The sequence below is a fragment of the Crocodylus porosus genome, unplaced genomic scaffold, assembly GCF_001723895.1.
Source record: "Crocodylus porosus isolate Cpor-Errol unplaced genomic scaffold, CroPor_comp1, whole genome shotgun sequence".
In the NCBI taxonomy this organism is placed as follows: domain Eukaryota; kingdom Metazoa; phylum Chordata; order Crocodylia; family Crocodylidae; genus Crocodylus; species Crocodylus porosus.
In genome coordinates, this window is record NW_017728886.1 from 88,452,979 (window position 1) to 88,474,763 (window position 21,785).

Below are 21,785 nucleotides of genomic sequence, written 5' to 3' on the forward strand. Positions count from 1 at the left end.
ATATTATTGCCTCCAGCAAACTCATTGAAGCTGCCCAAGTAAATAATAATTTTACTTGATACAGTAATAATAAATGACAAATATAGCTTATTTATAGACATATTAGACATTTCTGGCTGAGTCGAAGTTAGCTTCTCGCCTTTGGCTAAAAAAAAGCGTGGCCTCTTGTTTCTCTGATAAGGATAACTTGGATACTGTAGCAGTAATTCTGTTTCTGGACACAGTTAGCAAGCACACTTAAAGTTACAGTGTGCCAAACCGCACTGGCAGTAAGAAAAGCAGTTTCAGGTTCCATGAAAAATAACAATAACATTAAAATGAAAAGCTGCTATAATTAAGAACTCCCATGTTTTTCATGTTATCCTTTGCAACATATAAATAAAGTTAAGGTTAATATTTCTCCACTAGGGTATAACAAATTAGGTACCAAAATCATGATCTAGAAATCCTCAGGATGGTCTCCCTTGTGTCTGCCAGCCTTTCTTCTTAAGACAGTTTGCATATGGGAAGTTTTTTAAGCAAGGCTGATTACCAAATTATCTACACATAAGCAATCTAGCTTTCCTAGATGTTATAGGTGGTGGTATTATCAGACCCTCATTTAAAGGCTGATTTAAAGAAGGCTAAATCTATACACTTCAGAGATTTCTGGCATTGCTTCTTTTTAGAAGGGTTACCTATAATAAGCATGCCTCGTGTCTTTGGGTGTTCAAGCAACAGTTATTAGGATCATAAAAATGTTGCTACAAATTATAGTTCTTGATATTCCACTGTTAAGCTAATTATTTTGAAGGGGAAAAGTGTTACCAATGTGACTGGAAAAGCCCTGTTAGATTTTTTTCCCCACATGTATGAAAATGAAAAAAAAAATCTCAAGACAGAAATACTTCCTTTTTTAAAACAGGTACTGTTCTGCAAAAGATTAAGGATGATGGCTTTACAATAGTACTGCAGAGAGAAATCATTTTAACAGAAGAACAAGCACGAGAGTTTTACAAAGAGCATGAAAACAAAGATTATTTCCCAGCACTTCTAGAACAAATGACCAGGTATTCTTTGAAAACCAACAAATTTGAACATTCACAGGTACATTAGATAAAGAGAAAGATTATGCAGATTGATTAGATCGATACCCTACATATCTAAATGAAGTGTAAGGAAGCCATTGTCAGAACTCCCATTGACTTCAGAGAGGCTGTCATGTCATGTCAGTAAATCTACAGCTTACCTTACATTAAATATTCAGTATTCTTTTCCATTTAAATTACCTTCACTCACTGACGAGAAAAATGTAATGTTTCACTAGCACTTCACCTGTTCAAGTGACAATTGGATTCAGAATCTCTGATATCAAAGTCCTTTTTCCCTCACAAATTTGAATCCTTTCATCAGTCATAATTTAGGGTTTTTAAGACTGTTTATAACATTAATCTTCTTACTTCACAGTGGTCCAACTCTTGCTCTTGCATTAGTACGAGAAAATGCTGTACAACGCTGGAGAGATCTGCTTGGCCCAAAGACTCTTGAAGAAGCTAAGGAGAAGTGTCCAACCAGGTAATATTTGTAATAGCTATGCATTATTCATAATATACAAAACATGCATGTAAAATTCATCTAAATGAATAATACATAGTAAATAGTGTAACTATAGTGCCATCATTTGGGAAGTCAGATCTTTCTACAAATTGTTACAATTTTATTGGATTATAGATTATAATGTAGACAGGAACAACTAGATTTTTTAAAACCTAGTTAATAAATATTGCTGAAAGTTCAGTGTAAAATATGTTGTTTGGGGTGTTTTGAAGAAAAGAAAAGGATTGTTTGTACCATAGGAACAGACGGATGGCATTTCCTGGGTCACTGAGTCCAGTCATCTGCGTTCGCAGGCAAACATTGTTCAAACATTACTAAAAATTGCCCTTTCAAACTTCAAGCATCACAGCTAAAAGGCACAAAACTCTAAGAACACCCTACCAGCCTCAGGTAAAAGCAGAGACAGGGGCACAGCCAAATGGGGGAGAAGTAATTGGTTAACTTATACTCAGAGAATTACAGGAAAAACCACATTCTACCCTGAAGAGGAAGGCAAAACCTTTGCAGTCCTTACCAGTCTGATGTAGGGGAGAAATTCATTTCTGCCCCCAAATCTGATGTTTGGTTTGACCATGAGCAGGGAAGCAAGATGACAGACCTGATTAATTTCTATAATTTGCAGAATTAGCTGATGATTATTTTCTGTGAGAGTGAATTACTTGATATTACTCTAAGACTCTTACTCAGATGATATATGTGTTTAAAACAGTTTTATTTACTCTCTTTGTAGAATAGACTCCAGTGTCCTAATAATATTTGGGTAATTTTTGTGTCAGTACAGTGATTATTTATGAACAAATTTCTATTTTTTATAAACAAATATGCTGGCTTTACCTATTTAGGATAAGATTGATAATGTTGAATAGTTGTAGTAGTATTAATATTTGACATCTATTACACTATTACTGTTTATCATTAGGTAAAACCTTATTAGCTTTTCACCTTATAGGAGTTAGTGAACAGTTTAATGGTTTCAGTAATGATTTATAGTTGAAATTAGATAAAACTGCAGTAAACCTTTAAAGTCCAATGTCTTAGTTAAACAGGATCAAAAATATTCCACAGTGAGAAGTTGACTACTTTCTGATAACAGCAGAAAACTTAAGGTAGAACTTTCAAAAGTTCCTCCTAAATCTACTGAAGCCAAAATATTAATTTAAAATGTATTGATTCATCTCAAAGGTTTTGTGAGTACCCATTCCATCTTCATTGTCCACCTCAAAAAATAATATAATTTGGGTGATTTTCAGGGTTAGAATTAATCCAATGTACATTTTCAGACTGCTACATCATTGAATTTATTTGCTGTCTTACTTGCTAGTTTACGTGCACAGTATGCAATAGACAATGTACCTCTCAATCAGCTGCATGGCAGCTCTTCACCTGATCAAGCTCAGAAGGAATTAGAGTTCTTCTTCCCTATGGAACACACTTTGGCAGTGATAAAACCCTCTGCTCTTAAGGAACATAAAGGTAAACTTTCTAAAACATGTAGAACATGCTTGTGCTTTTCATTCCTGAAAAATATTATCAATGTATAATTTGGAATAAACTGTATCAAATGCATTCTTTTTATTTCCTGAATACTTTCACTGTGCTTAGTCCCATTCTGCAGGGCTTAGTAAATCCTGAATCAGGCTTATAAAGGATATTTTATTAGGGAAATATTCTGTGGTTCCTTCTCACTTCGTGGAGCTGGTGGTGAGCTAGGCCAGGATCAAAATGTCTTTGTGCCTCAAGTTGGGTATTGCCTTGTCTAATTTTTGAGCATCTGCCCCAGGAGGGCAATTCAGAATGATTCAGTAGGGGTTCAAGGATCCTCCTACAGTCAAATGCAAGGCTTTAAAGGTGCCTAAATTACTTTCATAGGCAATGGGGAGATTTGGCACCTCCAAATGATTATTCAGAGGTCCTGGACCTAGAGAGAGCCAATAGGAGTTTGTTTTTACTGCCCTGCTTATTAAGCACCTGGATAACAGCGTCTATTAAGCATCTCTGCTAACTTGCCATTTACATTTAGTGTCACTTCTGAGATAGCCATGTAATGGGTTTCTGAAGAGAAGCTCTTGGGGAAGCCCAACTTTTGCCCAAAAGCTTAATGGCTAGAGTACTCAGAAGAGGGTCACCTGGATTCTAGATCCCATTCATCATGATTAAATCAAGGGTGTCAAAGATACAGTCTGTAGGCCAGATTTTGCCTGTGGAGGCCCATGATTCAGCCTGCAAAGCAGGACTGGACTGACCCAGAGTGCTGCTAGCCTTATGTGCTGTGTGTAGTGCACATGCTAATTGCAACCACATGCACACAGTCTGTGCCACATTATCGTCTTGCACTGCATGCAGCATGCAGGGCTGAGGCAAGGACTTTGTGGCAAGTGTGGGGTAGTCTCAGTCATGTACTGCCTCCACCAAATTGGCCCTGTGCACTGGATCCCTATGTACTAAGTTCAACCCACAGATTGGGCCTGCACCCTTCATCCACCATGAGGGGCCAGGTGAGTTTGATACCTCTGATTTTAAACCCACCTCCCATTTCCTGGCCCTAGCTGTTCAATAAACTGTGAGGACATTGCCCACCTCTCTTGTGGAAAATAGGCCACCAGGAAATCAAACATATAACAGTCCTGAGGACTAAAGGAGAAAAAGCAAGAGAGAGTCTGTCCATGTAGCCTAGTGGTTACAGCATTCCCTGGAAGGAGGATAATCGTACATTATCATCCCTGCTGCTAAGACTCGGTGCTTTTGCCACTGGACAGGTGTTGGTTAAAAAAACTTAAATAAAACCTGGCAATAGAAACTGAATTCTTCTCCAAGTTGTGGTCCTAGAGGAGGGCTACCATCATCACCACTGGTTTTGAACTGAATTTAGTACTTCTTGTGTTAGAGTGGGGATTTCTGCCTATTAACAGAGGCCTTTTCCAGAAACATGAGTGGAATTTAGTTGCCTGGGCTCCTAATGGGTTTTATGACTGCTTTATTATAATAGCTGCAGTGGTTATTTGATTTTAAATTACCCCATTGTCTTTGACTCTCTCTTTTCCTTGTTTGGAATAGTCCATAAATATCTTACCAAGTCAGCTGATGTGTGCAATGTCACATTCTAACTATCCAATCAGAAATAACAATATGAATTTTCATGTTCTTGATAAACGTAATTTAGACTTTTTTGTCACTTCTATGGAAATGGATTATGACAACTTTAATTAAAATAATTTATTGTTGGTTTTAGAATATATTAATCCATTCAGCATATTGCTTATGATTAAGATTTTTTCAGGTTATAATTTCTACATATACTTTAAAGAATAACTATTTCAAATAATGAAAATTTTTTTTTTCCTCCTAGATGACATAATTCAGGAAGTTACAAATGCTGGATTTATTGTATCGGAGATGAAGGAAATGTGTTTTACTCATGAAATGGCAGAACAGTTTTATAAAAATCATGAAGGGAAACCTTTTTTTGATCAGTTAGTGAATTATATGTCTGAGTAAGTGTCTAATTGACAATATCATGTCACACAAATGTAGCAGTACAGTTTTTGAATTTATAAAACAAACGAAGTTTTTACTACTTTTAGGAAGTAAACTATAACAAAATGTAGGGAGGCCTTCAGAAGTCCAGACTACTTTGTCATTTTCTATGGCAAATATAGTTTAAATGTCAATGGTTACAAGCTCACTATTTCTTACCTTTTTAGAAGAGTATTCTTTTTCTGAACTGAATTTACACCTGCAAAAATCTCTGACTGACAGCCTATGAGTTCTGTTAAACTGAGTTGTAACTACTTTTTTTTTAATTTGCTCTTCAAAAAGAGAGGATCCCAACTGCCGCTATGTCTTTTTCTTTATGGACCTTAGACCAAATGATTTATCATAGCACATATTATGGTAACTAATGATGAAACTGAAGTTATGGTCTTAGGGTAGCTGGGATACAAGTTCAATAAACGGATTTAATCTAAATCACTTAAATTTGATACTGCATCCATCCAAGTTTATCTAAACCAGTTTCCGCCATTTTGAAAGCAATTTATATTCACTGAACTTCTGTTGTGTTACAGATTTGAATTGTATTCAGATCACTTATACTGGTGTATGTGTAATTTCTGTCCCTAAAAGGTCATGCAGGGACACACACAGAAATGTAACTATCTTGTTATGCTATGTGTATGTTGGAGTCTTTTGATAACTTCCATTCCCCAACTCACACAGCTCATTTTCACCCACCTCCAAGGTCAAACAAATGATTCCTGACGTAAAGAAGAAACTTTTCCCAGGAGTTAAATTCAGCCCACTATTCAGCACAGACATCAGTATTATAATCTGCTTTGTAGTTCCAAAAGTCTAAATTTGCTTATGATCTTTAAATATCTTAATTTTTTACAGAGGTCCATCAATGGTAATGATCCTATCTAAGGAAAATGCTGTGGAGGAGTGGAGGCAATTAATGGGTCCAGTTGATCCGGAAGCGGCAAAAATGTGTTCTCCTAATTCAATTCGAGCACAGTTTGCACAAGATATTTTGCGTAATGCAGTTCATGGATCGTCCAATAAGGAACATGCGTTGAAGAGCATTGAATATGTATTTGGAGAAATTAATTCGGAAAACCTAAGTCACAAATAAGATACAGTTTAACAGTTAAAATTTATACCATAAGACAGTTATTTCCAGAGATATATCTGTGTTTATGCTATATAAAAGACACTAATAAAATGATTTCTCCTTATTAAAATATTTTGTTACCAATTAGTAACATTAGAGGGTACAAATAAAATATTTATTAGAATATTAATCACAGAATCATAGAAGTAGGGTCGGAAGGGACCTTGTAGATCTTCAAGTCTGACCCCCTGCCTGGACAGGAGAAAAAACTGGGCTCAAATGATCCCAGCTAGATAGGCATGAAGCCTCCTCTTAAAGACCCCCAGGGTAGGAGCCAGCACCACTTCCCTTGGATCTTGGTTCCAGATCCTAGCTGCCCTGACTGTGAAGTAGTTCTTACAGATGTCTAATCTAAACCTACTCTCCAACAACTTGCGGTCATTATTCCTTGTTATGCCAGGGGTCACTAGGGGAAACAAGGTATCTCCCAAACCCTTCTGGTCCCCCCTAGTGAGTTTATAGATGGTCACCACGTCCCCCCTCAGCCTTCTCTTGTGAAGGCTGAACAGGTTCAGGTCCCGCAGTCCCACATTTCCCAGTGCTTTCTTCATCCTCCCTATATATTTGAAAAAGGACTTTTTATTATCTTTGATTTTGGACGTAAGTCCTAGCTCTATGTCCGCCTTAGCTTTCCTGACAGCCCCCACCCCCAGCTTTCCTTACAGCTCCCCGTTAATGTTGGTAACAATTGTAATGGTTACGTTTGAGAAATAATCTTCATTATAGCCCTTTAATTAATAGGCTTGCAGCTTTCTAAAATTTATACATAAGGACAGAAATTTGCAGTTTAATCTTTGTCAGGGGTATTACCTCTTTCATTGAATGCATATTTTGTATCTTTTGATAGAGTAAGTATAGTATGAACTATCATTTGAGCTTGAGAATTGACATGAATAATTTTAGTGCTGCCTGTTGCAAGTTCCCTTTTTGTGAACCTCATTTCATGTATTTATGAGTATAGGCATGAAAATATTAAGTTTAGTGGTTAATGTCTTCACTCAGTACATTTAATAGAATGGCAAGAAGCTGATTTTTGTTTCTCATTTAAATTGTCCCAGAGTTGGTCAGACTGGAATGCAGCAAGTTTACACAACCTTCTGGGGGTTTTCTAAATTCTTATAGTTGTATAAATCAGCATCAAGTTGTGGCCCTATCTGTGCGCTAGGAAATATGGCTGTAAACTGGATTGTGAATGAGTGTTGATATTTCTCTTAAAATACATGGGAAAGGAATCAAAATTTTCGTTAAAAAAACCCTCCAGTTTTATGTGTTGAGCTCATGACTGTGTCCTAAGCCCTAGGAATTATATTTCTGTTCATCTACGTATATTCCTTGAGAAATAAATATAATTTAAAAATAATATATATATATTTAAAAAGCAGTCACAGATAGTTGGAGAGAATACCTGTTCTTACAAACTGAAATACAAGGGAATATTCTGTTCAACAATATGCTAAATATTCTTCCATCTCAATATGTCATGCTTCTTCTTTCAGACTAGACTGTGTCCGTCTATTAACATTCCTCCAACATGGTAATTAAAATGCATAATACAGATTTCTCATGAATCCTATACTATACCACAAAATCTTAACACTGACCTCAGTATGCTTGTCTGTCAAGCACTATGATTATGGAGAGCAAGGAATATGAAGCTCAAAGTTCATGCAGTAGCCTTTAAAACATACTTTATTTGGGTGCCACAAAGCTAGTGGATCCAAAGCATGTTGCAGTGGAAGGCAGTGTTCAAGAAAGGAGCATGATATTGTTGGCTACAAAGGAACAACTCACAGGATCGTAATAAATTCTAGTTTATTGGACAGGATGTGAAGTTACCAAATCATAAATGCAAACTTTGATTTATGGGTGGGACTGGTCACCTTAGCGCACGCATGTGCACTCATTTAAAACCATGTAGTATAGTGTATGATTATAGTGGTGATTGTGAGAGCACTGGTGTCAGTATATTTATCTGTCTGAGGCCCTAGAGTCTGCCATTGATGGTCAGCTTCCTTCAAGGTGATGTCTTCTCCAGAAGGGGTTCACCTGCTTGTCCTTCTGTCTTGGTAGGTCAGGTGCTGGATGAGAGAGCACTGAGGGTCACGCTTCACTGCTTTTTATCCCTTTCTGACAGACTTGTGTGATACCTTAGCATCATCTTGGCTGTCCAATCTGGAGGTCATGGTCCCACATGGGTTTTGAGTAGTACATGACAGCTGTTAGTCACAGGGGTCTCTGCCTGCTGGTACCTGAAGTTTTGGGAGTCCACTCTTGACTTCTTTGCTTAATGGTTGCTATAGGAATAGTCAATAGGATGGGTGCTTAGTTCCAGGAATCAGTTCCTTGGCTTGATTAGCTTAAATGGCTTGTAGAATAGAGTTTTGTAATGGTAAGTTCCTCTGGCTAGGCTATTGTCAATTAACAGCCAGAGGTATTTGGTTTGTGGTTCACATTCACATTAATTCAAGGGACTGCCTGATATAGCAGATTTTATCACTTTACAATTACAATTTCAATGCAGTTTTTAACAGTGGTCCAGGGTATAACTTCATTCTACAGGGAGTACATTCCTTAAGGTTTTAAAAGTATCAAATACAAAATGCCAAGGTAAAGATGAGACATATAAAAATGCACCATGAGAAATATATAAAAATGCAATGTTAGGTAGTGAAGATAAAAGGTTATTGGGGACAGTAAGTGAGATTAGTACCACGGTATATTTAGTCTTTGAAGTAGATATTTTAGTTCTTTTGTTTTCTTTAGTAACAGCTTAAATGGGGTAGATGTAGTTTCTAGGTTTCTCCTACAGAAAGCCACTTCAGCTTCCTGGCTTGCTCTGAGTCTTGCTACACCCATGGAATAAGTGTGCTAGGTCTCTGCCAATACTTAGAAGGAAAAAGAAATGCATAAAATGGGGGTGGAGTGGGTGCAGGCAAGAAAGGGCTTCTGTTATATCAATGTCCAGAAGCGGAATACACAAATGGGGCTTTCTGCTACAATATTGCCACCTGGAAATATATTGATTCATCGTATTTCCTTCTCTTTGGCTTTAGTCTGCCCTGTTCTGGAAAGGAATCCTTTTTGGATGCTGGGGTCACAGTTTGCACATGAATACACGCACACCTATACACATGCATACTCATTCTTTGTCTATATGTGGGGGATCAAGCCTATTACATTTTGTTTTTGCTTGGTTACACTAAAATAAATATTAAGTGGAAGCAGAATTTGCTAATATAGCACTAAACCTTTGGAAAGGATTATTTTATGACAATACAGATATGATTAATAATGTGAAATAGATGTATACATATGTGAATCTTCTTTAGCTATTGGAAAGCTGCTAACAAAATAATGACTGTTTGATATACAAGGCTTTGAATGCTGTGGTATATTTTATTGCCGCTGTCTCAGAAGTTTCAGTTAGCTCTAGCTGTTTCATAGATCTGCCTGGTTAAGTGTGATGTAATTTTATTTACTATGCTATTATTTGCTTAACCTTGATACCTTAAAGGCCATTACATCACTCATGGCCTCATAATTCAGATATACGCAATCTGTCCTGAAGAAAAATATGGCTACTTTTTTCCAATAGGAGATTTTAAAACTTTAGCTGTGCATGGATTGCACAACTTGTGGCCTATGTTCTTTAACACTTTTGAACAAGTTCTTATGTGTTTAATTAAGATGCCAGTTGTTTTACCATTCCTGTGGAGGAGATTATAAGGTTCTTATTGCTGAAATGTTATAATTAGATCTATAAAGCTTATTTATGTATGTTGCCCAAATATTATGAATATAAAGCTGAACTGTGAAAACACATGCCATTTATTACAGCTATATACCTTGATTAATTACCTTCTTGAACTTGTCTTCTTTTAGCAATTGAGACCTTACTTCTAAATAAGAGAATGTAATTTTGGTGACAGTTGATTACTTAAACATTGTGTAGTCCTGTATAGATTAAGATGTTGCTAAGATTTATAATAAAGAACTAGAAGTTGTACCAGAAATGGCAAATGAAAATTATGAGTAACATATGTCAATTTTTGCTTGTAGCGTGAGACATACAGAACCACAGAGTAAATGTGCATGTGTTCATCAAACATGTACATATTTTGTTGTTTACAACTCTTACGAAATGTTAATCAAAGATTAAGAATATATCAAAATCTCTTGCAATAATATAGGCAACTGAGATTTTAAAAACCTCAAAATAGCAACTATTTTAATAGAATTGCAATAGATGATGGTAAAGAAGGAAAACTATATACAGCATGGAAAACAATGGCAGTTGTGTTAATAGAATAAAAACATTACCAAAGAGATTGTCAAGTTAAGCCTAACTGTACCAGTTGATACCATACATAGTGTAGTAGCTTGGCCTCTTCACAACTAGTTACAATCCTTGTGAAAGAGCCAGGGAATTAGTTTTTAAGATTACACTATAAATAAACTCACTTTCTTTGGAATAAAGGTATTTTCCCTTTCTGAGATGGCTTGTAAGATATTTATTGACTTTTCTTGACCATTTATAATAAAATATATCACTATCAAAACAAAAAGATGCATCTTGAAATGTGTTTCTCCCCTTATGGACCTTTTGTTTTACCAAAAGAGAAGATGTATTTTAGCTGGATTGTTGCCAAATATCAGTAAATATGTTTGCTACCTAATATGTGCTCAAGTATCTCACAAACTAAGTGTTTCAAAAAAACTTATAAAAAGCCAAATCCAGTGGGATGAAATGAAATGTTTGATAGGTCACTGTGATGTGATGAAAAGAGAGATATGAACTGTTCATAAAATATTAGGTAACTTTATAAAAAGACATATTCCAGTAAGGAGCAGGTAAAACCAGCAAGTTCTGTCGTCCTGTGCCACTTCATTGGTTTCCCTTGTCTTCTGTCCACCAATCAGGATCATCAGCTAAAAATTCAAGGACATCTATTCCATTTTTCCAGGATTAACTATGACTAAGTAGCTCCCTTTCTCCTGTACTCTGACCTCTTCCATGGTAGTGGTGGTGCCCTTTCCATGTCATTAAGCTGATATCTTCATCACAATATAACCATAGGTGGCCTAAATGATTAAGACCAGGACATATCTGGACATCTCTTGATGATTATAGGATGCATCTATACATTGCCCTATGATGATGTAGCAAATTACTGTGTCTTTGTACGGTGCACTATGGCAACATAGCAATCATATGGGTCTACACGTGATTGGCAGCTATGTCGCTGTAGTGGTTCACTCCCCCATTTTAGCATACCGCTACAGAAATGTAGTGATGAAATTTAACCACGCACAGTGCACATGGAGCAGTATGGGCAGTTAATGCACCGTGCTTTAGTACTAGCAAAAGGAAGTACTAAAGCTCAGCACTGTAGCAACATCGCATTATGGCAACATGTAGATGAAAGATGGTAGGAGATGTTACATGGAGGCTTTAGGATGTATTTGGGATCTGGTCTTAGCATTCTTGTCCAAAAGAGAGATGTTCTCTTTTCCAAATTGTTTCCTTTTGTGGATTTTGCTCCCAGTATAGCCAGACAAAGGAGCTGATAAGAAAAGTCATACTAAACAAACTTCTCCCAGAACATGTCTTCATGTCTCGCAAGGATGTTCAGATTCCCATCTCCAACAGAGATCAGATTTCTCACATTTGGTCTTAAAAGCAATTAAAAGGAATTATAAATAAACATGCAGTATCAGTATGACATCTGTAATCTTTTCTATAGAAACAAGATTTTTCTCAAATCAAAACAATTTTTCCTTTGTGCCAAACTGTATTTATAGATTTGATTCCTATTCATCTATGCAAATTAATTGGATCGGAGATGGCTTTCCTGAAAATCTGTTAGAGCAGTGGTTTTCAAACTGGGGCATGTTTACCTCCAGGGGTACATGACACTTTGCCAAGAAGTATGTACCTAAATTTTAATAATGATGGTGAAACTTCCGATTGGCCGATATGTGGTGAGTAATAGCATTGTTGGGTGTTGACACTAGTGAACATGCCAAGATGTATTGGGTATAGGAAGTATGAGCAGCAGTATTGAAAAAGAATATGAGGCCAGAAAAGCTTGACAGTTAATGGAACCATTCTAAGATGTATTTGCATTTATGTTTGACTGCTAAGCACAATCATATTAAGATTACAAGTCAATTATGTGTAGTTATGGGTAAATATTTTTCAGGTTTCATATTTTTGGAATTCAGGTTACGATGTTGGTTTGAAATAATTTTACAGCAATTTGGGGTTATTTTGTATTTTGAATCTTATTTTAGTTAGTTAACTGGATGATTGAATGAAAAGAACAAAACCAAACAAAATAATTTTTGTGAATTTTGTGAATTTAGTTAGTACAGTGACTCCAGTCATTTGGTTAATTTTGCAGACAAGTTCATAGATTGATCTGTGATCCATATGTCCCTCTCTTAGTATACTGATTACTGTACACACGTGGGTGGTAGTAAGAGACTCCCTGGGAACATTCTTCAATAAGCCTGTCCACTTTTAATTTTATAGAAATAAAACACTAGACATTCACACAGCAGTAGCTATATAGCCAGAAATTACTACCTGTACCAGTTAGTTTGGCCCAATACTTTTTGTAGCACTAACAGAGACTTCTGTCTATCATCATATAAACTAGCGGGGGCCAGTCTTCTGGGCAAACATGCCACAAATTAGCTCAACTCCTTGCCTGAGTGCCACTCCAATCCCTTTTCCTCTGCAATCTGCTGCTTTGCTTTTTGCTTCCTGCCTTGTGCTCCGTCTGATCTGATGATCTGCTTTCTGTTCCCTACCCTGTCTGCTAGTGTGCTACCTTTTCCCTCCCCAGTCTGCCACATGCCACACGCGCGCGCTGCCCATGCCACTTGTGGCACCTATGCCACAGGTTGGCCATCTATGGTATAAACTATGAGTCCAAGAAATTGGAACATTGTGCTACTCTGCCTTATTCTGTCAGTAAACTGTGTGTATATGGATTTCTTATATCAATACTCCTAGTAACAGCAAGCAGAGAATCTGTTCTACGTGTGACTGTAGCAATGAATAAACTGTGTAAACCTTGGCCAAGTAACATTTTGTCAGATTTGTGAATTTGCTGTTCCTTGAGGTCTGAATCTGTATTTAGGCAACTAAATCAACACTCATAAAATAATGCATAAAATATTACAATATTGCAATATTGCATAAAATAATTACTGAGGTCCTTAACTCTCAGAACTGAATTTTTTGAAAATTGATGTTTAAACTTTTCATACTTCAGTTTCTTGTTTAGCTAATATGGATAATATCATAATACTTCTTACCCCTTTTGTGGAGTATTGCAAGTGAGCCACAAACTTACAGTTTTAAATTATTCTAAAATAGAAACCTTTGTATTACTGCTAAATATTATTAGTTGCTTCATAAAAATTAGAGATGAAAACAAACATTATGTCATCTAGTCCAACTCCTCTTTTTGTACACAGTTGTTCCTTATGGGATATTATCTATTGCTTTTTGTAGTGCTGTCCTTCTGTCACAAACATTTTTACCAAAGATATTTCTAATTGTAAGGATTACGAAAGTGAAATTTTAGTCAACGTTAAAAGTGCATAAGATACACGCATGGGACTATCTATAGAAAAATACAAAAACACTAGGATCGGTGCATCAACATTTATTCCCATACAGTGGAATGCTGAATGATGGTAATGTACAGTATGAAGGAACGGTGCAAATTCTATGTAGAAACTTTTTTACACTTTTTCTTTAATATCAAAAAAGCTATTGATAAAAGTTTGATTTTAACAGATATAAAATAATATGTTCTGCTGCTATCATTTCTAAATAGCTGTTCCAGCAGTTTCATTCAACAAACAACACACTATATGCTCACAATAAAGCTTGTTAAAGTGAAGTAACAATGTCAAAATTTGCCATTTCAACAATGTAACATTAAGACTATTAAAAGTCCTTTTTAATTGTTAAACATATACTAATTTACTCGGTTTTTGTAGGGCTTAATTTGTGAATAGTATGAAAATTTAGAACTCCAATACACAGTAAAATATTTTAGTTTTTATAAAATATTGTAATTTTGCTTTATGTTTATTTGAGTCAACATTTTCAAATTCAGACAGTGAATTTATTACTCACTTATAGTGAAATCCTGCTGTCTTGATGTCAATGAGAGTTTTGCCATAAACTTCATTGGTTCAAGATTTCAGCCATAATCTATATTTAGGCATCTACCTGTTTGACCTGATTTTTCAGAGATAATGAACACACCCAGTTCCCAATTAAATCCATTGAAGTTTTATTTTACAAGAGTCCAAGAGTCTAATGTGGATTTAGGACCAATTTTTTAGATATTCCATAGTAATGTACTCCCATATTTAAACAACTGATGGCAGGAGTCGGCTGAATTAAGATGCTTATACTTCAACATTATGGCTAGAGTTTGTCATTGCTTCATTTCTATAGGTGTGTCCACATCTATTGCAGGTGGAAACTACACACATAAAAGCCTACAAATGTTAATGTGCCTGCCAGCAAGCAAAGTGAACCTATTGCATTGGCATTTTGATGCATGGCTATGAAAATAAATGGTCTAGTTGGGTATTATTTGATTGGCTTGGGCATCTTGCCTTTGTTGTATACTAAATTATACCTAGGGGTTTTTTTTTTTCTTTTTGGTTAAGAAGTCTAGTAGGTGTTGGGTACTCTTGACACCAAGAGTTCTTAAACTGTCCAACCATAAAGTGGTTTAATATTTTTCAGTATTATATTGCATGTTGTATTTACAGCCATCCTTCTGAAATGCATCTGTCTCCTTGATTCAGTCATTTAACTGATTTTTTTCCTAAGGAAATTATGCCTTCTCTTTCAAAATGCTGGTGGTAGTGTTAGAACATTTTGTATTAACAAATTAACACAACCAATTCTTTCCTTGTATATACACACACAATTCTTATTAGTATTATTTCAGTAATTTAGACCAACATGCTAGTTTTGGCATGATAAAACATGTTATTTAGGTTAACCTTAAAGCTTGCCTGCTTGCTTGTTTGTAGAATAGTGTTTTTGTTATTATTGTTATTCTTTAAAAACAAAAACTCAGAAATATCAGGAATGTCAAGTCTGGTCTGTCTTGGGTTTTTTTGCCAGAAAAAAGTATGAGTCTCTTAAGATGTGTAGTGTGAACTCTCATAACTTAAACAGGTCAGGAGTATTGAGCCTTTAACAAAAACATTTTTTCAGCCAAATCTTCATTGTGCAATAGAGTTAAATGAGTATTAACAAACAAAACTGCCCTAATTGTACTAGGTTGAGCCAAGAAGAATGCAAGCAGGAGCAGTATACATTGTAGCTCAGAGTTGTGCCAGTATAATTTATACTCTATTTACTACTTAAAGTCCTGCTCTGGCAAAGAATTTAACCAGTACTTAATTAAATTTGCCTAGAATTTAACCAATACAGAACATTTATCAAAGAAGATTGCCTTCCAGTTTTGCAGAGTTCTACTTAGTAGCTAATTGAGGGGCTTAAGAATAGGAACAAGCAAGCAATTTTCATTTTCTTCTGTGATCAGAGCAAGACTTAAAATCAGATCTCTGGTGGTAAAAAAAAATTCTTAAATAGCAGGGCTATAGAGTAGTTGTGGGCAATGTTTAGAATTGCATGTTTTCCTTCCTATGTTTTAAAATCACTTTTCATAGAAGAGCCCATTCCAGCAAATGGCAAATGTGAATGTCATATTTGAACATTCTACTGTTCTGCTTCACTTTAATTTGTTCTTAAAAAACATTGATTTTCAACTAGATGTTTAAATATAAATTTTATAACGACAGAAGCCAGCCTGAAGTATGATAAAAATTACATTTGATTTCAACATGCTTTTGCTACACAGACACACACAATTCAAATACTAACAGTGTAAGCATATTTCTTGTGCACGCAGAAAAAATCATAATGCATATCCAGATGCTTATTGGTAAATTATGCATTCAAATACTCTGAGAAAGATAAACTTGATCAATCAGCTTTAAGACGCCTACACGTTAGTGCAAACCTATACTCTATGGCTTGCAGTGGCTTTAAATGAAAAGCAAACTTGGAAAATTAAAGTGCAGCAAAAATGTCTATGCAGAATACTGCAGTGTATTTTTAGGCTGATGAGTTCTGAGATAATACACTTGCCACTCAAGCCAGCTTGTGATCTTCATCATGCAAGAAAGTCTTTCCTCTAGGAAATGTATTGCTCATACTTTTTTAGGGGTTGGTTCTTTCTGGTCATTTCTAATTTTATTGGTCTTTTTGGGGACCCCAAGCACTGGGCTAGTGATTTTGGTGGCGAGTTTTGGTGGACCACTCCGACCGCTGCGTCCAGCATTTTGATTTTTATTCTGGGATGTTCGCAGCTTTTGTTCTTGCAGTCTCTGTTCCCACCTCTAGAGAAATAATTTCAAGACAAAATGCTGAGTTAGAGAAAAATGTCACAATATAAAGCTATGGATAAAAAATAAGTTCAACTGTTGATACTAAAGCTGCTTCAAGAACTTAGTAGTTTACTCACCACTGCTTACAATATATCACCACTGTCAAAAGTAAAGGTTCTGATCCCAGGTTCCTTGCACTTTGCAAGTTACCACTGATTTCAGTGATGCCCGCTTAAGAGTTAAATGAAATCAGTGGGACTTCCCTAAACATAAGAATCTGGGTGTACAGACCTCTTTGGAGGACCAATTGACTTACACTAACCAATTGATTATTTGCTTTATAGAATATATGAGATAGTGGTTATGCTAAGCAAGGCCTAGCATAATTAACAACGCACTGAAACTCCCAGAATGCTTCAAGGAGGTTGAGAAGTCAGCGACTGACATTCTGATAATCACCATCTGACCCTTGAATAGGAATGCTGACTTTATGCTAAAAATTGCAAGCGAGCAGCTTTTTTGTTGATGGAAACCGCATGGCTGAACCGCAAAAATAAAAATTAACTTTGTGTTATGCAAGCAGAGTCTGGAAAATATTATAGTTAGGTCATTAGAAATTAACATGAGAAGTGTAAAGATTATAATAAAGAGAGTATCACCTGATATTATAATATAGATAAGTTAACTAAATAACCAATAGAAGTAAGAATTAGAAATGTATATGTATACATTATCATATATAAGTAATAGTAAAGTTATGTTAGATGCCTCACTGTCAGAGTGTGGACAGTTTTGTATCTTTTATCTAAAAAAAGATAAGGGACTCCTTTTAAATGAGCTGTTCACCAGTTCTGAGACTACTGAATCAGGCAGCCGCACCTAGCCTCCGGGTTAGAAAGCCAGGGCTTGATTTGGGAACCTCGTGAACCAACAGACCTCCTTAGTTTATGACTTTGTGACGCAATAAAAGTTTTAAATTGAACATCCAGGTCTGAGCCTGTGCTTAATTCAGTCCTTACATAATTCGGCATGAACTCACACAGAATATACCCATTTGATTTCGTTTCAGGTAAACAGAGAGCAACCCAACCCTTTTAAAGAATATATTGAAACATCATCATGTAGCAAAGTTGAGTTTATGTTCTAGTTTCTCCTTTTTATTGGGTAAGGAAAGGCAGGAAATAACCAGGCTGTTTTGGATAAGTGAGGCAAATAACTATGTAAGGTGCTGAACATTTTAGCAGAAGGACGTGTGCTGTTTTTCCTAAGCTGACAAAATATCTAGCATAATTCCTAAGAAGTTCTACAGACCAACAGAAAGTCTTATATTATTCCAGGCAGCCTATGTAGAATTTGTTTAATTGGTTATGCTTACCTTGAATCTTTTATTTAGCTGATCTTTCCATTTTTCAACTAAACAGCCATCAAGAAGCATCAGCCTGCAAATTTCAATGAGCACAAACATTCTATGTTAAAAATACAAATATCTAGTTTCCTGCATATCAGTACCTAAAACATAAAATACTTAATTTTACATACTTAGTCAGTCATTGTTGCAATTGATTTACTATAGACAAGAAATATTTTCCAAATATTTTCCAGTCCAAACAAATTGAGCCTAAATTCAAATTTTATACAAGCAAACAAACAAACAGGTTTTTTTAACATACATGTTTTTCTTCTAAAGCCTTTGTAACTCAAACAGGACAGCCTGGCATATCTAATACCTAGTGGTTGGTGGCATAGCAAGTTCGCTGAGTACCTGGAGCAGGGTTGAAGGTGGGGTGTATACCAACCATGGTAGATGGGGTGGGGGAAGTAGTATGGGGGAAGGGAAGGGAAGGGAAGTCTTACCTTCCTGGGCCGCTGCTGCTACTGCTTAGCATCAGAGTGACAGCTCCCATGGTTGGCCTTCCTTAAAACAGATCTTGGTGCCCCGTTTACTCTCTCCCCTTTCCCCCCAGTACATATAAGTTAGGAGCTAGACTCTGCCTCTTCTGGCAAAGCCTTCCTGGGGCGAAGGAATGGCATTCTGTTTAACACACTTACTCCCCCCCACCCCGCCATACACTGCTGGGTGCAGTGCTGTCAGGCCTTCCCCACTGCAGGCCTTCCCCACTGCTGCAAAGGCTCCCAGTGGGGGAAAGGAACACTATTCAACTTGCCCCACTCACCATCCTTCAACCCCCAGACATACTGCTTGGTGCAGTGCAGAGCTTCCCCTGCCACAACAAAGACTAACAACAGGGGATGAAGGGATTCTGGCACCCCCTCATGGTCAACACCCGGTGGCCTTGCCCTAGTTATGCTACTGTCTAGCACCTAAGAAAAAATTTTGGAGCCTCCATTTTTACTTGCAGGTGTTCTGTAGATGAAAATTACCCTGGCTTGACCATGGGTAGAGGAGAACAATGGGCTGGCTATCTAGGCCCATGCCAATCATATCCCTTGTGATACATGTTTGATACAAATATCAATCAAATACTGTATTTACTAGAATATGAGACAACCCCCAATAATTAGATTCTATATATAGAAAATGTATAAACTTATTATAATTTTTCAGGTATAGAATCTAATTATTGGAGGCTTGACTTGATTTTATCCCTCTCCCACTGCTACAGCAGAAAAAATAAATCTGGGGGGTCAGGTAGCTCACTTGCCCTCTGTCCCGTCATCTTTCTCCCCCTGATCCTTCCCTACTCCTTACAGTCAGACCCTGCTCTCCCTGAGAATATGGAAGTGAGGACAAAATCTTAAAACACTGGGAGCATCTACACATGCAGTTAATGTGAAGCAATAAACCCTGTGCATATTGCACTGGGGTTTATTGCTCCCATCTACACATGCACCCATATGGCAGGAGGCACTGGGGGGGTTACCCTGTCAGCCCAGGGCTGCTCCCCCTGGCTCAGTATGCTGTGGAGGGACAGGCTGGGGCATGAGAGTGCTCCAGTACATGGCTAGCTGGCACTGAAGTACCCTCATGCCCCAGCCAGCTGGGGCAGCATCTACACGTACGCTGCTATGGTGTAAAAAACTCCACAGCAGGATAGTACTTGCATTTGCAAGTACTATCCTAGTACAGAGTTAATCAGTTTACTCCAGCCTAATAGCATACATACATGTAGATGCATGACATTTAATGTGGAGCTAATTAGCCCACTCTGCAGTAAAGATCTCATATAGACATGCCCCTAGACCTGTACCTGTAGTACAGATACCCATAAACTTAGTTCATGCAAAATTCTGACGATTTTACCTTTTCTGAAACTGCTGCAAGTTTTAGCACAGGTACCCCATAAACATACTTTTAAGAAGCATATTTATACCTACATATATATATATAGTACAAACTATGCATGATATTAGTTCAAACCCAAAAGGCTCATGATTTACCATACAGTTGTTTGGACTGGGCCCCAGCAGAGTCAAGAGCATTTGAAGCCAGGGTGACCTCACAGCATGGCTCAGTATGTATATATACTCCAGATATCCCCAACAAAGGATCCATGTGTTAAATAGCGTCCCACTCATGACTGGAACTAGGTGTTTTAGGATCTCCAAAAAAATATATGCAGATGAGGTGCAGGGCAACCTGGTCCACCTCCACCACATGGAGGGGAACTGCACTAATTATATGTGACAGGCTGAGAGGCAACATAGGGATTCTGGGTGAACTGTTTGTGGCCTATTTGGAACTCTCTGATGATGTTTGCCAGACATTTAAGGCTGACAAAGATACAGGAATCACTGGAAATGGGAAAGAACACTGCAGCTCAGATGCAGGAGTGTAGAGGAAGTAAAAAATGTATTTAGTGTAGTGGCCCACCATGACTTGAAAAAGCTGGAACTGAGGAGGACTTCACTCCATGGAAATGGTATATTATTCAGATGAACTGCACTATCCTATCCTAGCAGTAGGTTTTTATCAGTATGCTTGCCCAATCTGGGCCATGTGTTTTATAGTCATGCTCAGTGTTGGCTGCAATGAGTCAGTTTCATAATTGGTTTCTATTACTGGGCTCATGCTGCTTTTGAAAGCAATTTAATGACAAACAACATGTTTAAAGAGTTTTCTTTGTATGCAAATAGAAGACAAGGGGCTTTTTCCCCTATGCTGATTGGGAAAAAACCTCATCTTGTATTCAAGTAAATATGGCATGAAGGTAAATAAATTATTCTTGCTATGTAAGACAATACAAGGCCCAATTATTTCAGCCACTGCAAGGAAAGCTAGAAACTGGATGACTCGAAATGTCAAATGTCGGAGCTGGCCTGTAGCCTGACTCAGTACTGGCTGGAACACATGGATTAAACTGGTGGGAAATACTGGTTCTGAATTTATGTGGCTCCCATGATCCATCACCTGCCACTTCAGCTGGGAAATTCTACCATGCATACTGTGCACTCTGATATACTGATTTCATTGGTATTTGTTTGTGATTAGTATGTTAGCTAGTATAGGCTAGTGTCTCACACAATTTGTTAAGCTAGCTGACCCAGTGATCTGACCCAGTATTACAATCGTTGTGCTTCTTTGTTCCTAAGCACAAGTAAATTATGGAGGTATAAAGACTTGATATGATACTACTTTGTCTAATGGTTTGTTTATCTTATATAACTATTTTACAAATGTTTCAGAAATATTAAAGATATATGGTATATCTCATCCTGTAAAGTTGGCTAGCATTAGTACAATATAATAAGAAAGACAGGCCTCAAAAAGTGAAAACAATAGTAACAAAATTTTGGAAGCTTCAGAAAAGGTCTAAAATATTTTCACCTAAAATCACAACCTCACCTCCTTAAAGTATAACATGTCACAGTCTAGACATAAGTATGCTGTCACTTTGGAACACTGGGATTTCCAACTCTCCACACTGCTATGCAGCACCCCTTTCAAGCCTTACTTGTTCATGAGATATGGAACCTAATAGCTATTGACTTTCTTGGTCAATATAATACTATCTTTTTTCAGACTTCGTAGATTTCAGCTAAGACACGTGTTAGCCAGCTGAATAAAGCAACACGGTGCTATCAATAAGCACAATTTAATGTGATACTTAACTGCTAAGCAAGG

General features: G+C 36.9%; 2 protein-coding genes across 3 annotated transcripts in view; one reads left to right on the forward strand and one right to left on the reverse strand.

Annotated features, from left to right (window-relative positions):
• The window catches only part of NME8 (NME/NM23 family member 8), a 23,804-nt gene extending 17,443 nt beyond the window's left edge, over nucleotides 1-6,361 (forward strand). Inside the window, exons 13-15 of the mRNA XM_019538800.1 lie at nucleotides 2,918-3,069; nucleotides 4,943-5,087; nucleotides 5,986-6,361. Coding sequence (XP_019394345.1) covers nucleotides 2,918-3,069; nucleotides 4,943-5,087; nucleotides 5,986-6,223 — 535 coding nt within the window. The 3' untranslated portion in view covers nucleotides 6,224-6,361. The remainder of the gene's footprint in view (nucleotides 1-2,917; nucleotides 3,070-4,942; nucleotides 5,088-5,985) is intronic.
• SFRP4 (secreted frizzled related protein 4) overlaps nucleotides 1,452-21,785 on the reverse strand; it is a 27,707-nt gene continuing 7,373 nt past the window's right edge. Inside the window, exons 5-7 of one of the 2 annotated variants that reach the window (XR_002101886.1) lie at nucleotides 18,078-18,141; nucleotides 15,742-16,714; nucleotides 1,452-1,462 (exon numbers count right to left, since the gene is read on the reverse strand). Coding sequence is in view for 1 of the 2 variants with exons in the window: in XM_019538788.1 (XP_019394333.1) it covers nucleotides 16,526-16,714; nucleotides 18,078-18,141 (253 nt within the window). In the remaining variant the exon portion in view is untranslated. Of the gene's footprint in view, nucleotides 1,463-15,118; nucleotides 16,715-18,077; nucleotides 18,142-21,785 lie in introns of those variants that run through there. The other variant, XM_019538788.1, reaches the window with a different exon arrangement.